The sequence below is a fragment of the Mesocricetus auratus genome, unplaced genomic scaffold (genome assembly GCF_017639785.1).
Source record: "Mesocricetus auratus isolate SY011 unplaced genomic scaffold, BCM_Maur_2.0 Super-Scaffold_100054, whole genome shotgun sequence".
Taxonomy (NCBI): domain Eukaryota; kingdom Metazoa; phylum Chordata; class Mammalia; order Rodentia; family Cricetidae; genus Mesocricetus; species Mesocricetus auratus.
The window spans coordinates 3,103,236-3,117,731 of record NW_024429231.1 but is presented as its reverse complement, the minus strand read 5'-3'; the positions used below and the strand labels follow the sequence as shown (position 1 = coordinate 3,117,731).

General features: G+C 53.1%; 1 protein-coding gene across 1 annotated transcript in view; it reads left to right on the top strand.

Annotated features, from left to right (window-relative positions):
• The window catches only part of Ush1c (USH1 protein network component harmonin), a 43,432-nt gene extending 42,644 nt beyond the window's left edge, over positions 1-788 (top strand). Inside the window, 2 exon segments of the mRNA XM_013124230.3 lie at positions 391-423; positions 425-788. Of these exon segments, the coding sequence (XP_012979684.2) occupies positions 391-423; positions 425-736 (345 nt within the window). The 3' untranslated portion in view covers positions 737-788.
• Positions 789-14,496: the final 13,708 nt, after the last annotated feature.

The following is a 14,496-nucleotide window of genomic DNA, read 5'->3' as shown; positions in this document are numbered from 1 at the left end:
CTCTCTGGCATAGGAGTGTGTCTCCCTATGTGTGTCCTGTGCTTGGTAGCTGTGAAGCCGGCAGCCAGGGCAGTGGGCTTATTAGCTGCTTCTGTTACAATGTCCCCAGAGCACCAAGACAGTGGGCCTGGCCTGCGTGTCCTTGATGGCCATTTCATCACTTGCTCTTGACAAGTGACTTCCTGCTGCTCCCACCCCCAACCCCCCCACCATCGTGACAACCCTCCTGCCTTCTCGCCGGCTTCCTGTGTGCTGTGGCTGGTGTGAGCTGAAGTGAGGGGCCCCTGGACGCTGCCAGGGCTGTGTGCTGCCACAGCCGGGCCAGCCACAGCCAGAGGGTCATTCACAAGGCTTGTCCACCCTGTCTGCTTCCTCCCCCCCCTCCCACAGGACCTTCTTTTAAAGTCTGGAGAGAGAAGCCAGCCGTACTCCACCCTGGAGTCCCGCAAGCTCCGCACCTCGCCCCCGACCTCAGCCTGAGAAACAGTCACCGGGTGTAGAGGCCTCCCTGACACTGTGCCCCACACAAGGAATCCAAATGGCCTGGCCCCTCCTCAAAAGGCCACCAAGAGGTGGGCCGAAGAGCAGCTGCTGTTCTGGACGTGGCCTGGGGGATTCCAGTGCCTATTGCTTCCAGCTCTACCAACTCCCAGCTCTGGAGTGCTCCCTCCTTGAGAACGGGAGCACCCGGCTCCTGCAGCGCCCTCCCACCCACCCCTTCTCTCTCCGTCTGTAGTCACTGCTGAGAACCTGACTGTGAGCTCACTAATAAACAAGACTGGTCCCTCTCCCGCGTCTGGGATAAATGTGCGTGGACAGCAGATTCAAGGCCGTTAGATGAAAAACTGCAAGGCTGCGACCCTGTGGCTGTGATCTGCATGACGTGCAAAGGGCTGGTGGCCAGCCTGGCTCAGGGCTGAGGAGGAGGTAGCAGGAGCTCCAAGCTGGGCTCCTGGGTGTCCCTGGCAGAGAGGTGGGGAATGAGGGTGGGTGGCGGGGCTTTGCCCTGCTCCCCTCAAAGGGGCTTCAAGGGGTAGAGTGACCCAGCTGTTATCAGAGACTACACTGCATCTCCTAAGGTCGCCGGGGTGGGGTGGGGAGGGACAAAGGTACCGAGTTCACCCCCTGCACAGAATGTAACCCAGCAGAACCTTAGGGAAGGAGAAAGGTGTCAGCAAGGACAAGACAGGGCCTCCCTGGAGAGAGCTGTCACCCCATATCGAACTCAAAACACACAGCATTAATTAGTCAGATAAGAACTGGGAAGTTCCAGACAGCTTGTGTAAAATAGGGCTCAGGATAGGGCCATGAAGCCGGAATCCACAGGGGGACTGGGCCAGGCATGTGGAGCTGCAGCGACAAGGGACTGCGCCCCCACACGTGACAGAACCCCTCTTCTGCACCTGCTCACTCAAGGTCTGGCAGGCGGTGCTGACTTGTGGATGCTGCCCGCCAGGCACCACAGAGTCTACCCCATCCCTAGATACTCAGAAAAGCGGAAGCTGAGGAGGCGGGGTGACTTGTCAGAGTCCCAAGGTGTAAAGGTTGTGCCCCGTAGAAACACAACCCTGAAAGGCTGGGGCCCGGAAGATGCTCTCGACTCGGCTCTCGACATCCCTTTCCTCTCAAAGTTGCTTCCCACGGCTGGCCGGGTGGCCGAGACAGCTCTGAGCTTCGCACCTCTGTCTCTGGAGGGCTGAGACCACGGCCTCTGCCCCTCAGGCTTCCCAGCCCGATCCAGCCTGCTCCTCACCCCGAGTCATGTAAGGCTCTGTTTGCAGAGTTTAGGACTTCGTTCCCTCCTCCTCATGACTGACATTTCTTTGATCCCAGCGGGAGCAGAGCAGAGAGAGAGGGCAGGTGGGCTGCCTGGCACCAGGAACTGGCAGTGGGTGGGGTCATCCCTGCTGGGGGTTTACAGCTGGCTTCAGCAGAGGACACACAGTCCCCATCTTCAGGAGGTCCCATTCACATGGTTCAACTTTACCATAGAGCAAAAGCTATGCTCATTCAACAGAAACCAGACTTCGGTCTTGGAGTACATGGTGTGATAGTGTTGGGCGAGAGGAGGAAGCCGTAGCTCCAGGGCAAGCACTGATCAGGACAGGGCAAGCATTGATCAGGACAGGGGAAGCGCCACTCTGCTGTGTGCTGTGTGGATGGCAAGGGTTACGAACGCATTTTGCTCAGTGTTTCCTGCTCACAATGGTACTGTCTCTGGAGCAGGAGGGTCTCCACAGGCCTGTGTGTTAATGTTCCTCTGTCTGGTGCTATTGGGATGTGGGGAAGCTAAAAAGGGAAGTTCTACGTCTTTGAGGGTTGCATAAGTTGGAATGGGACATCTCTCCTGCTGGCTCATGCATTTGAAAACTTGGTTCCCTCAACGGGTGGCACTGTTTTGGAAGGTTGTGGGTTCTTCAGGAAGTGTAGCCTGGGAGAGGAAGTGGATTGCTGGGGGCGGGCCTTGAGGCTTTATAGCTCCTCAGCACACTTCCTGTCCTCTCACTAATTCCTGGCCACAGGGGCTGCTGCAGATTCCTCTCACCATGCCCTCCCTGCCGTGAGGGGCTCTATCCCTCCCTGCCATGAGGGGCTCTATCCGTCCCTGCTGTGAGGGGCGCTATATCCATCCCTGCTGTGAGGGGCGCTCTATCCCTCCCTGCCATGAGGGGCTCTATCCGTCCCTGCTGTGAGGGGCGCTCTATCCCTCCCTGTCATGAGGGGCTCTATCCACCCCTGCTGTCCATCCCTGCAGTGAGGGGCTCTATCCATCTCTGCCATGAGGGGCTCTATCCATCCCTGCCATGAGGGGCTCTATCCATCCCTGCCATGAGGGGCTCTATCCATCCCTGCCGTGAGGGGCTCTATCCATCCCTGCCATGAGGGGCTCTATCCATCCCTGCCGTGAGGGGCTCTATCCATCCCTGCCGTGAGGGGCTCTATCCATCCCTGCCATGAGGAACTCTATCCATCCCTGCCATGAGGAACTCTATCCATTCCTGCCGTGAGGGGCTCTATCCATCCCTGCCATGAGGGGCTCTATCCACCCCTGCCATGAGGGGCTCTATCCACTCCCTGCCATGAGGGGCTCTATCCATCCCTGCCGTGAGGGTCTCTATCCATCCCTGCCGTGAGGGGCTCTATCCCTCCCTGCCGTGAGGGGCTCTATCCATCCCTGCCATGAGGAGCTCTATCCCATCCAAAGCTGGGAGCCAAATCAACTCTTCCTATTTTAAGCTGCTTTTGTCAGATTTTTTTTCTGGTCCCAGCAGCGTGAGAAGTTAGTGACACTGGAGTGTTTTCTTAAAAGTGGATCATGAGACACCCACCTCTTCCCCTGCTTTTCACTTCTGGCTCCTCTGCGAAGTGCTCCCACCATTATAACCCGCCTCACCACAGGCTGGAAAGCAGCCCATCTACCTGAGCATATCTCGGAGTCCCCAAAACTGTGAGCCCAGACAGGTTTTTCCTCCTTTTAATTTGATTGTTCCAGATACGTTGCTAGGGCAACAGAAAGCAGACACAGGTGCCTGTCGAGGGACATGAGCTGCAGTATGACTTGTAACCAATGATACACTACTTGCATGGAGCACTGTGCTGGATCCCAACTGAAATCAGGCATCCTTGCAGAGGACCGTAGGAGGGGACAGCGCCGTTATCTCCCATAGGAAGCGGAGGCACGGAGCTTCCACTATCAAGCCTGAGCTCCACAGGGAGTAAGTAAATGGTGAGCTGGGGTGTAGGTTCACACACCACAGCTGCCCTGATTGAACATTGCTTCAAGTGAATGAGAAAGAAACAGCGGCCATGTGGAATTAGATTGGGGGAGCATCGGGTGAACCCCACCCCACCCACCCCTGCTTCTGTTTCCCCTGTCTGTTTCTTCTGACTTCCCTACTATAGAGCAAGCTAAAACTGAAACAGGATCACGCCTGTACCACCTGGAACTCTTCAAGGTCTCTCCTCTGTCCTAAGGACCGTCCAAGCGCCTACCTGGCTATCAAAGCCCTATTATCACCGGGTCCCTGCTCGCTTTTCCAGCGCTGCCTCCCACCAGTCGCCTGCTTGGTTCTGGCCACACTGACCCTGGTTTCCTGGTCTGGCCATGTTCCATTGCTTCTCCGGATCCTTGTGCTTGTCTGATCTATTCATAACATCGCCTTCAAAGCCACAGAAGCTGTGTGCACCCTTCAAGGCCTAGGTCACCCGTGGAAGGAAGCCTGGGTTTGGCGCGGCTGAGAACTCAGTGAGTTGTGAGCTAGCTGGTCCTCTGACCCTTAGGGCTGGAATGGACAGAAAAAATCCAACTCCAGGGGCAGTTTAAGTAGCGGGAAAGGATCCAGGAGTGTTTGGCTGAGCCAGATGCTACAACAAAGGCACTGGGACTCCGTCCTGGATTTCTGTATCAGCCATGGTTCTCCCTAAGAATAAGGAGTATGCACACACACACACACACACACACACACACACACACACACACACACAACACACACAGTGCAATACACATATCACATATAAATAATTACATATGGAGAACTTTATTGTGCTACCTTTTATATTTTAATGTTTTATGTGTCAGCATGTCTGCTTCACACGCATGCAGTATGCAGTGCCCTGATAGGCCAGAAGGGGGCGGCAGATTTCCTGGAACTGGAGTTACAGATGATTGTACGCCTCTATATGTGGGTGCTGGGGGTCAAACCTGGGTCCTCTGCAAGAGCATCCCGTGCTCTTAACCTCTGAGCCATCTCCCTAGCCCCTGCTGTGTTGATTTTAAGGAACAGGCTCACCCAGGTGTGGCCTCAAGCAATTCTAAGGTTTCCGAGGAAAGCCAGAGTGGTGGGGGCACATTCAGAGCAAGTGTAGACTGGTCATCAGCACAGAGCTCCCTTCCTTGGGGATATCAGCATTTTTTACGCGTGTGTGGCCAGGGGTGGCGGTGTATGTACACATGTATGCAGGGGCACACACTTGGCTATCTACATAGGTGCTGGGAATTTGAACTTGGGTCCTCAAGCCTGCACAAGCCCTCTTGCTACTGAACCATCTCTCCAGTCCCTATAAGTTTTTTCTCCTATTGAAACTGTGAACCAATTGCACGAGGCAAGGTCCACTACATTATGGAGGGCAATTACCCAAAGTCCACTGACGCTGATGTTAATTAATCCCATCTCAAAAACACCTTCATGGATACGCATCTAGATGTGTTTGCTCAAATGTCTCAGTGCTATGGCCTGCCGAGCTGACATATGAAATTAGCCTGTCCTCACCTTGGCCAGCTTTGTTCTCAGATGCCAAGGCAGCTGCTGGCATTCTCAACCTCTGTCCTTGTAGCTCATGGCAGAGAATGGTCATCCTGATGGGCCAGAGGTCACCACTGCTCACCGTGTGGACCCCACAGAGAGGGAGAGTCTGTGCAGAAGGGGACAGGAGGAAGTGGCCCGAGCTGCTGCTCCAGCATCTGCAGACACCCACCTCAGAGGGGCCTTCCTCCGCCTTCCCTTCCCCATGTCGCTCAGCCTGGGAGGAGCCTTCTTCCCAGTGCGTGGCCCCAGCTTCTGGTGGCACGTGGGACGTGGGAAAAACCCAGGGTGGACCCTGGGACTTGGGACTCTAGGACTGGGTGCCGGGGTTCCAACAGCTGGCCCTCACTCACATGCCCTCAGAAGTGACGCGTGAAGTCTCAGCTTAGCCACATTAATTACTCACGCTCTCACGGCAGGGTCGTGAAGGGCAATCAGCGACAAGAAGCTTCGAGAAGCCCTTGACTCACTGATCAATATTAACTTCTCAAGAATCCGGGATCTGTGCCAGAAAGAGCAGGCTGGGACCATCCCACCCGAGGGTGCAGTTTCCTAAAGGTGCACTCTGGGCAAATGGTGGTCCCTCATCCTGCCTCTTATACCTGCATCCACTGAGAGAGTCCTTCCCCTCTTCATGTACAGCTCAGTGCAGAGCCGTACACACACACACACACACACACACACACACACACACACACACACGCGCGCGCAGACACACGCGCAGACACACACACACACCCTTCCCTTTCTCTAGGGGAGGAGGCTGAGTACGTATGCTTACACACATGCTCACATGAGTGTGCTGGGTTTTAAATACACATCTTCATTAATTTTATCCCGAATCCATGGAGCCCCCGGCAACCACCATCCCCTCTCTGTTTCCGTGTGCCTGCTGGACTTCTACAGTACTTTGCCTCTTTGTGATTGGCTTATTTTGCTTATTAAAATTCCTTGAGTAGGGCTGGAGAGATAGCTCAGGGGTTAAGAGCACTGCCTGCTCTTGCAGAGGTCCTCAGTTCAATTCCCAGCAACTATATGGTGGCTCACAACCATTTGCAATGAGATCTGGTGCCCTCTTCTGGCATGCAGGCAGTCATGCAGGCAGAACACTGCATACATAATAAACAAATAAACAAACTTTGTAAGAATCAAGTTGAGGGAAGTGAAAAGAGAGGACATGATAAGGAAGAGAACAGAGGAGTCCACCCATGTGTCAGCACACCCTCAATCCAGCACTTTGGAGGTGGACAGGAGTATTGGCTCAAGGTCATCCTCAACCTATCAAGTTCAAGGCATTGAGGCTAGCCTGAGCTACCCCTGAGTGTGACCAAATCAAACACGAGAGACAGGGGGACTGAATATGATCGCAGTGCATCGGGGCCACAAATGCAAACCCCTTATTGTGTACAGTTAGCATACTCATAACAATGTGTAAAATTTTTACTGCGATTTAATTTCCCTGGCGTGCACATTTGTATACGCGGCACACATGTACTGTGTCGCATGTATGAAGGTCGGAGGACAGCTTTCAAGAGCCAATTCTCTTCTTCAACCACATGTGTCATGAGATCCAACTCGGGTCATAAGCTTGGTGCCTTCCCCCACTGAGCTGCATCAGCCGCCCTCGTTTAAAAAATGTTTTAAGGACAATTACGCCCCTGTGGCTTACACACTTGTACCACGTGCTGGGATTTCCTTTTTGTGTTACTGGAGATGGCACTCAGGGCTTCCACACCCTGAACAGTCAGAGGTCTGAGATCCCCTTCCTGCCAGCAACTCCCTCCTCCTGCCTCTTTAAGGACTGGATACTGCACACCCCAGCCTGCCCTCAGCTCTGGGGAACAGTGAGGATGTGCACCCGCACCCGAGTCCGGCTCATTCTTTGGCTGCTATCCACGTGCGTATTCGCCCAGCTCTCTGAGACCTTGCTTCGTCGGCTGGAACAAACTTGGAAGCGTGATTTCTAAGCCCTTCGGGACAGAACCGTCACCTGTTAGACAGCTACATCTCTAGGGAAGGTGGAAGCCAAGTCCCCCAACGTCACACCAGACTTCCCGGTTTACGGAGGCCCCGAAGCCTCCCTCGTGAGAAAGGAGAAATCCAGAGATTCGACCTCTGCACAGCCCACAGGTGGATGAGAAGTGTGCTGGTGAGAGGGTAGCAGAGAGCATGCTGGGAAGGCAGAGGTGGCGGAGACACAGTCCGCCAGCGACCCAGCCGCCTGCCTCCTCGGGCCTGCTGTTCAGATCTCCAGAACCCACGCACAGTCGAGTGGACGAGGCTGTTATTCCTGTGAGATAAGAAATGGAGGATCCCTGGGAGCTTTCAGGCCAGCCTGGTGTCCAGAGTAGACAGCAACAAAGATTTTTATCTCTTAACAGGATAGACAGTGAGGATGAACACTTGAGGTTGTCCTCAGACCTCACATGTATGCAGTGGCATGTGCATGCTCACACTCACACATACATAGGTATGCACACAGGACTCTCTCTCTCCCTCTCTCTCCCTCTCTGTCTCTCTGTCTCTCTCTCTCTCTCTCTCTCTCTCTCTCTCTCTCTCTCTCTCTCACACACACACACACACACACACACACAATTAAACAAAAGCCTGAATAGAGAGGTACTGGAAACACCCCAAAGGTTAAACAGCTCCTTCAATGCATGCACTAAGCTCCCCACTTTTTTCTCCAGCAAGTCTAACAGTGTCCAGCACACAGTAGGTGCTTAGCATAAATGCATCACTAAGCAAATAAAGAGTGACCTGCTAAAAGCAAGAGAGAACACGCCTAATGACATCACGTATGCCAACGAGAAAGCTGGAACCAGTTTATGAACATCAATTTTCCACTTCACTGAGCTTGCAAACAGCTGTTACACTGGAGGGTAAACCCCGTCCCTGATTGAGTCAGTCATTCTGCTATCCACTCATTCATTCATAGAGTTAACAAGCATTGACTGAGGTTACTTAGCGAGCCAACACCTCCTGAGCCTCAGCCTGAGCCCTCAGCTCTCCCAGCACAGCGAGGGGAAACTGAGTCAAGGGTGAATCGTTGCCATGCTGGGTAACAAAAGGCGATGTTTAAGCCTAAAGCAGGGCTGGGGCTGGAGGCGGGACCTTCCAGTGGACCTGCCTCGGAGAAACCGTCAGAAGGAAGGGACTCTGGAAGCCAGTGCTGAGAGCATAGAAGCTGGTGACAGGGAGAGCGGAGGTGCCGTCTCCACAGCGAGGACATCTTATGGGAGTGGAGTCTACATGGAAAAGGCCTCAGCTGGACATCCTAGGGCGCCCCACACCGTGCTCCACGACCTTTCTCAGAGTACCTCATCATGCCAAGACTCGGGAGCTCGCTAATGTGTCTGGGACACGCACCCCAGCTCCATGTGTGGCCACTACAGCGGTCCCTCATGGTCCCCTTCTTCACCTGCCACCACTGCGCCCTGAGGTTCCCGGCAAGCTCTGTCTCCAAGCTCAGTCAGTTTATCTCCCTTCTTCTCCCTTTTCCTTACCTCCTCTTAACCCCCTTCACCGTTTGTCCCCTTTCCCCAGACAGCCCATAAGCCCCGAGAGCAGAGACCACCTGTTGTCCCTAGCCGGGCGGCAGTGTGGTACACAGCTGTGGCTCTCACCCTTCGGCGTGCCCATCGCCACAGGACAAGTTTTGGTGTCTCACTTCCAGGCTCCATGGGTTGGGGTTGCCCTGAAAAATGGGCACCTCCAGCAAAGCGCCAATTAACTCTAATGACCAGGGACACTTCAAGAGCCACTGGGAGCAAACTGGGTGTAGCAGAAGTTCTCTATCTTACTGGGCTGTGTGAGCTTTGACAAGTCACTTAGCCTCTCTGGGCCTGTTTCCCAAGGACATAGAACCACTGGCTGGGCAGGCTGTACCTCAGTCAGAGGAGCAAGCAGTACCTCCACCCCATCCTGCCCACCCCAGCACCCTAGCTCCCACCCTCCCAGAAGCTGGTCTCTGCAACAGGAGGAGAATGTGACGTGATTTTCCAGCTCCCAAGGAAAGGAGAACATTTTCCCCTAAACCACTGTGGTGTTCTTCACCTCAACATTAAATATATTCGCCAATTTAAATTTTTAATGTACACGTCACAGCTAAAAATAGATTTGGCTTTACGTAGGCCGTGCAGGAGCACTTCAACGATACAATCATAGGGCAGATAAATGTCAGCTCGCGGCCGAGTCTGCCTCGAGGCCCGTGGCCACCTGGGCGAGGAGTCTGTGGTGGAGGGGTTTCCTCCTGCACCCAGCCCCACCATGCACCTCCTGTCACCAGCGCGCAAGTGTCTAAGTCCATTCTAGCGCTGTGACAAAGGTACCATGAACTGTATGGCCTAGAACACCAGACTGGTTTTTCCTGGTTCTGGTGGCCGCAAAGTCCAAGGCCAGGAAGCCAGGGGATCCCACGTCTACGGAAGCCTGCTTCCTCTCAGACTCCCTGCTCCCTGAACCCAACGTCGGGGAGAATGTCATGGATGTTCTGGGGCCTCTCATAAAAGCAAGTCTCATCATGAAGGTGAGCCCCTGGTGGCCCAAAGACCCTGCCTCCTAACACCACTGCATTGGGCGCTGGGGTGGAGAGATAAACATTCTGTCCTTTGCAGCCAGGAAGTTAGGTGTGTCCATTACAGACAGACAAGGCTAAGTGAGAAGGGGCCTGCTCTGTGAGCACGGCGGCGACGTGTGTCTGTGATCCCAGCCCCGGGGAAGCTGAGGCAGGAAGTCGGGAGTTTAAGGCTGACTCCACAGCAAGTGTGGTGGCTTGGATGAGAAAGTCCCCCCCAGGCTATAGGTTTGGATGCTTGGTCACCAGGGAGTGGCACCCTTTGGAAGGATTAGGAGGTGTGGCCTTGTTGGAGGAAGTGTGTCACTGGGAGCAGGCTTTGAGGTTCAAAAGCCCATGTCAGTCCAGTGTCTCTCTCTTTCTGCTGCCTGCAGATCCAGATGTGGAACTCTCAGCTGCCTCTCCAGCCCCGTGTCTGCCTCCATGCCGCCATGCTTCCCGCCACGATAATAACGGATGAAACGTCTGAACTGCAAGCAATGCTTTCCTTCATGAGAGTTGCGTGGTTACGGCGTCTCTTCACAGCAATTGAATCCGGACTAAGACAGCCACCTTGAGGCTTAGCCTTGGTTTTTGTTAGGAGTTCCCTTACCATGCCTCCAGTTACACGGTGTCAAGACCAGGGCAGGCTGCCTCTTGCTCCTGCATCCACCCTCCAATCATGAGTGACTGAGAAAGTCCGTCTCTTCCTCGGGACGAGGGACGCTTGCCTGTCTGCATGGATTGTCTAACATAGTCTACACACACCGTCACTGGCAGCTAGGTCCCCAGCCTCCTCTCCATTAGGCAGGCAGCGAGACACCACCTGTCTAGAACATTCCTTTCTCTCCTGACGCAGGCCAAACGTTTGCCTCTGCCTCAGTCTCACCTCAGTTCCTCCGAGGAACACGGAAGCACGGCCGTGTGCTTCCCTTTTACCGTCGGCGGTAAAAGGGGTGGGGGAGGTGTCTTTCCCTGTTGGTGCCAATAGTCCTGCGTTGTTCCCTGTACTTTCCGTCATGACATCCTACAGCACAGGAGTGACTGTTCAACAGTGTGCTCCTCCAGTGTGTGCTCCTCCACAGTGTGTGCTCCTCCACAGTGAGTGCTCCTCCACAGCGTGTGCTCCTCCACAGTGAGTGCTCCCCCACAGTGAGTGCTCCCCCACAGTGAATGCTCCCCCACAGTGAGTGCTCCTCCACAGTGAGTGCTCCTCCACAGTGAGTGCTCCTCCACAGTGTGCGCCTGTGTCTGGAAGCCGCTTCCGTCTCAGTGTGAGGCCCCTCATTCTCCGCGCCTGCCGCCTACAGCCCTGGAAGGACAGCCCTGTGTGTCTGCTTGTGTTCTCACCTGCACTGGGAGCACTTGGGGGCGATCCCACATTCCTGAGGTGATTCCGCTACAGAGCAATCTCATCACATCTCCTTGCGCAGGTGACACAACGCTTTTCAAGAGAACTTTCCAGCCCAGGTGTCAGGCAGTGTCTCTCTCCAGCCCAGGTGTCAGGCAGTGTCTCTCTCCAGCCCAGGTGTCTATCAGGCAGTGTCTCTCTCCAGCCCAGGTGTCCAGGCAGTGTCTCTCTCCAGCCCAGGTGTCTGTCAGGCAGTGTCTCTCTCCAGCCCAGGTGTCTGTCAGGCAGTGTCTCTCTCCAGCCCAGGTGTCTGTCAGGCAGTGTCTCTCTCCAGCCCAGGTGTCAGGCAGTGTCTACGAGGGGGACAGGCATCCTGGCAGCTGCACAGTATTGTCCCTGAGGTAAACGGGCCCCACGATTCAGACTAAGCACTCTCCTGGCCCCTGCAGCTCTCGTCACTAGAACCTTCGGGCCCAGGAGTGGCAAGCGTAGAGTTGTGGTGGCGAGGAATGGCCACAGAGAACATCCCTTCCTCACAGGAAAAGTCACTTGCACCAGTGATGCCATCCCAACCCATACAGCTTTTCTTTTTCCCCGTTTAGAAATGAGAAATCAAGGCTCAGAAAGGCGACTGGTCCCAACCCAGAGTCAGAACAGGGAACCCTGCATGTCTTTCGCTGTGTCACCATGGGGATGCCCTCTGAGAAATGCCACTGGGCGATGCCGTCACTGCGCCTGGCGAACGATTTGAACTAAGACAGCAGTAGGCAGTCTAGTCTAGTCTAGTGGGGCGCCCTGTTATGGATGCCGTCCCCAGCTGCCTGAAAGGTTATGCATCCATGACTGACTGACTGGAAAAGACACCGCGGCTGAGCACGTAACCACACAAAGAGTAATGCAGAAAACGTGGACGGCACAGAATGAAAGAAAAATCCAGGCTAGAGTGGGAGGTTATTGTGAGTCTGAGGCTAAGCTGGGCCACAGAGTGCGTTTGGGGCTACATTAGCGAGGTCCCATCAACAATGATTGTTGCTCTCTCCACCACCGCTGCCGGATCCAGCAACTGGCTGCCGGATCCAGCAACTGAACCCCTCTGCCATCAGCAGCCTGCTAAGCTGCAGCCTGAGGGGATTCTGTTCCCTCAGTCACTGACTCTTTCACAGTCACAAGGGGACTTATCCAAACCTCCGTCCCTCTGAAGAACTCATGCGTGCGTCAAAGGTTGAGGTGGCTGAAGAGCAAGCAGCTCGCTTCCTCTCCCTCTTGAGTCTCTCCACAAGTCCTCGTGCTCCTCCTTAAAAAAACCCTTCTCCACCTGGCTCCTCCCTACATCTTCCTGTCAGCTAGTTCTGACCCAGCCTCCCGACCACAGGTGGATTTTACTTAATCTAACGCATCTTTCCATTACAAAACATGAAACAAATGCTCCAGAGCAGAAAGAGAACTAACACATGTTAAAATAATATCCTACAACTGATGACGATGACGATGATGATGACGGTGACGATGACGATGATGACAATGATGAAGATGACGGTGATGACGATGACGATGATGATGACGATGACAATGATGACGATGACAATGACGATGATGACGGGTGACGATGACGATGACGGTGATGACGATGACGATGATGACGGTGACGGTGATGACGATGATGGTGATGACGATGACAATGATGACGATGGTGATGGTGACGATGATGACGGTGACGATGATGACGGTGATGGTGATGACGATGATGGTGGAACGGACACACACAGGCTCTTAAACCATCACATCGAAAGGCGAGAGCAGGGAGAGTAAGCACAGGGACCTCACTTTCTTGCTCTCCTAGTGCTCAACCAGCTGTCTCCACTCTTGTACGGAGCAGGCCCTGCCCATGAAGTGGTGTCGCCACAGCGAGCTGCATCTTCCTACATCAATTAATAATCAAGACAGTTGCCCACAGGCAAGCCTGATCTAGGCAGTTCCTCAGTCCAGGCTCTTAATTGATTCTAGATTGTGGCAAGAACAATTAAAAACTATCAGGCACTGGAGAGACGTCTCCTCGGTTAAGAGCCCTCCCACGGGGGCTTTTGTGGAGCCCCTGAGTTCTGTTCCTGGCAGCACCATGCCAGGCAGCTCGCAACCACGAGTGACTCCAGCTCCAGAGGATCCGAGTCCTAGTCTGGCCTCTGCTTTCCCTGCATACATACCTGTTTTTCTCTGTGTGTCTCCCTCTCCCCCTCCCTCTCTCTCTCATAAGTAAAAGTAACCAATGGAGATCAAAGGGATACAAATTAGAAAGGAAGAAGTCAAAGTAACACTATTTGCAGATGATATGATAATATAAGTAAGTGATCAAGTGATCCCACAAATTCTACCTGGGAACTCCTACAGCTGATAAACACCTTCAACAAAGTGGCTGGACATAAGATTCACAATAACCACAAATAATATAAAATATCTTGGAGTGACTCTAACCAGCAAGTGAAAGACCTGTATGACAAGAACTTCAAGTCTTTGAAGAAGAAATTAGAGACGATATCAAAAGATGGAAAGATCTTCCATGTTCATGGATTGGTAGGATTAACATAGTAAAAATGGCACTCTTACCAAACCTACACATTCAAGGCAATTCCTATAAAAACCCCAGTACATTTCTTTACAAACCTTAAAGAACAACACTCAACTTCATGTGAAAATACAAAATATTCAGGATAGCTAAAACAATCCTGCCCAATAAAAGAACTTTTGGAGGCATCACCACTCCTGATTTCAAACTGCACTACAGAGCAATAATCATAAAAAACACATGGCATTGGTATAAAAACAGACATGTTGGGGGCTGGAGAGATGGTTCAGTGGTTAAGAGCACTGCCTGCTCTTCCAGAGGTCCTGTGTTCAATTCCCAGCAACCACATGGTGGCTCACAGCCATCTATAATGGGACCTGGTGCCCTCTTCTGGCCTGCAGAGACACATGCAGTACAGAGCACAATATTTACATAATGAATAAATAAAAATTAAAAAACAGACATGTTGATCAACGCAATCAAATCAAAGACCCAGAAGTAAATCCACACACCTATGGTCACTTGATTTTTGAGAAAGAAGCAAAAGTTATACAGTGGAAAAAAGAAAGCATCTTCAACAAATGGTGCTGGTCTAACTGAACCTCACCAGGTAGAAGAATAGATCCCAATCTATCCCCATGCACAAAATTCAAGTCCAAGTGGATCAAAGACCACGATGTAAATCCATATACACTGAACCTCATAGAAAAGAAAGTGGGAAGTAGCC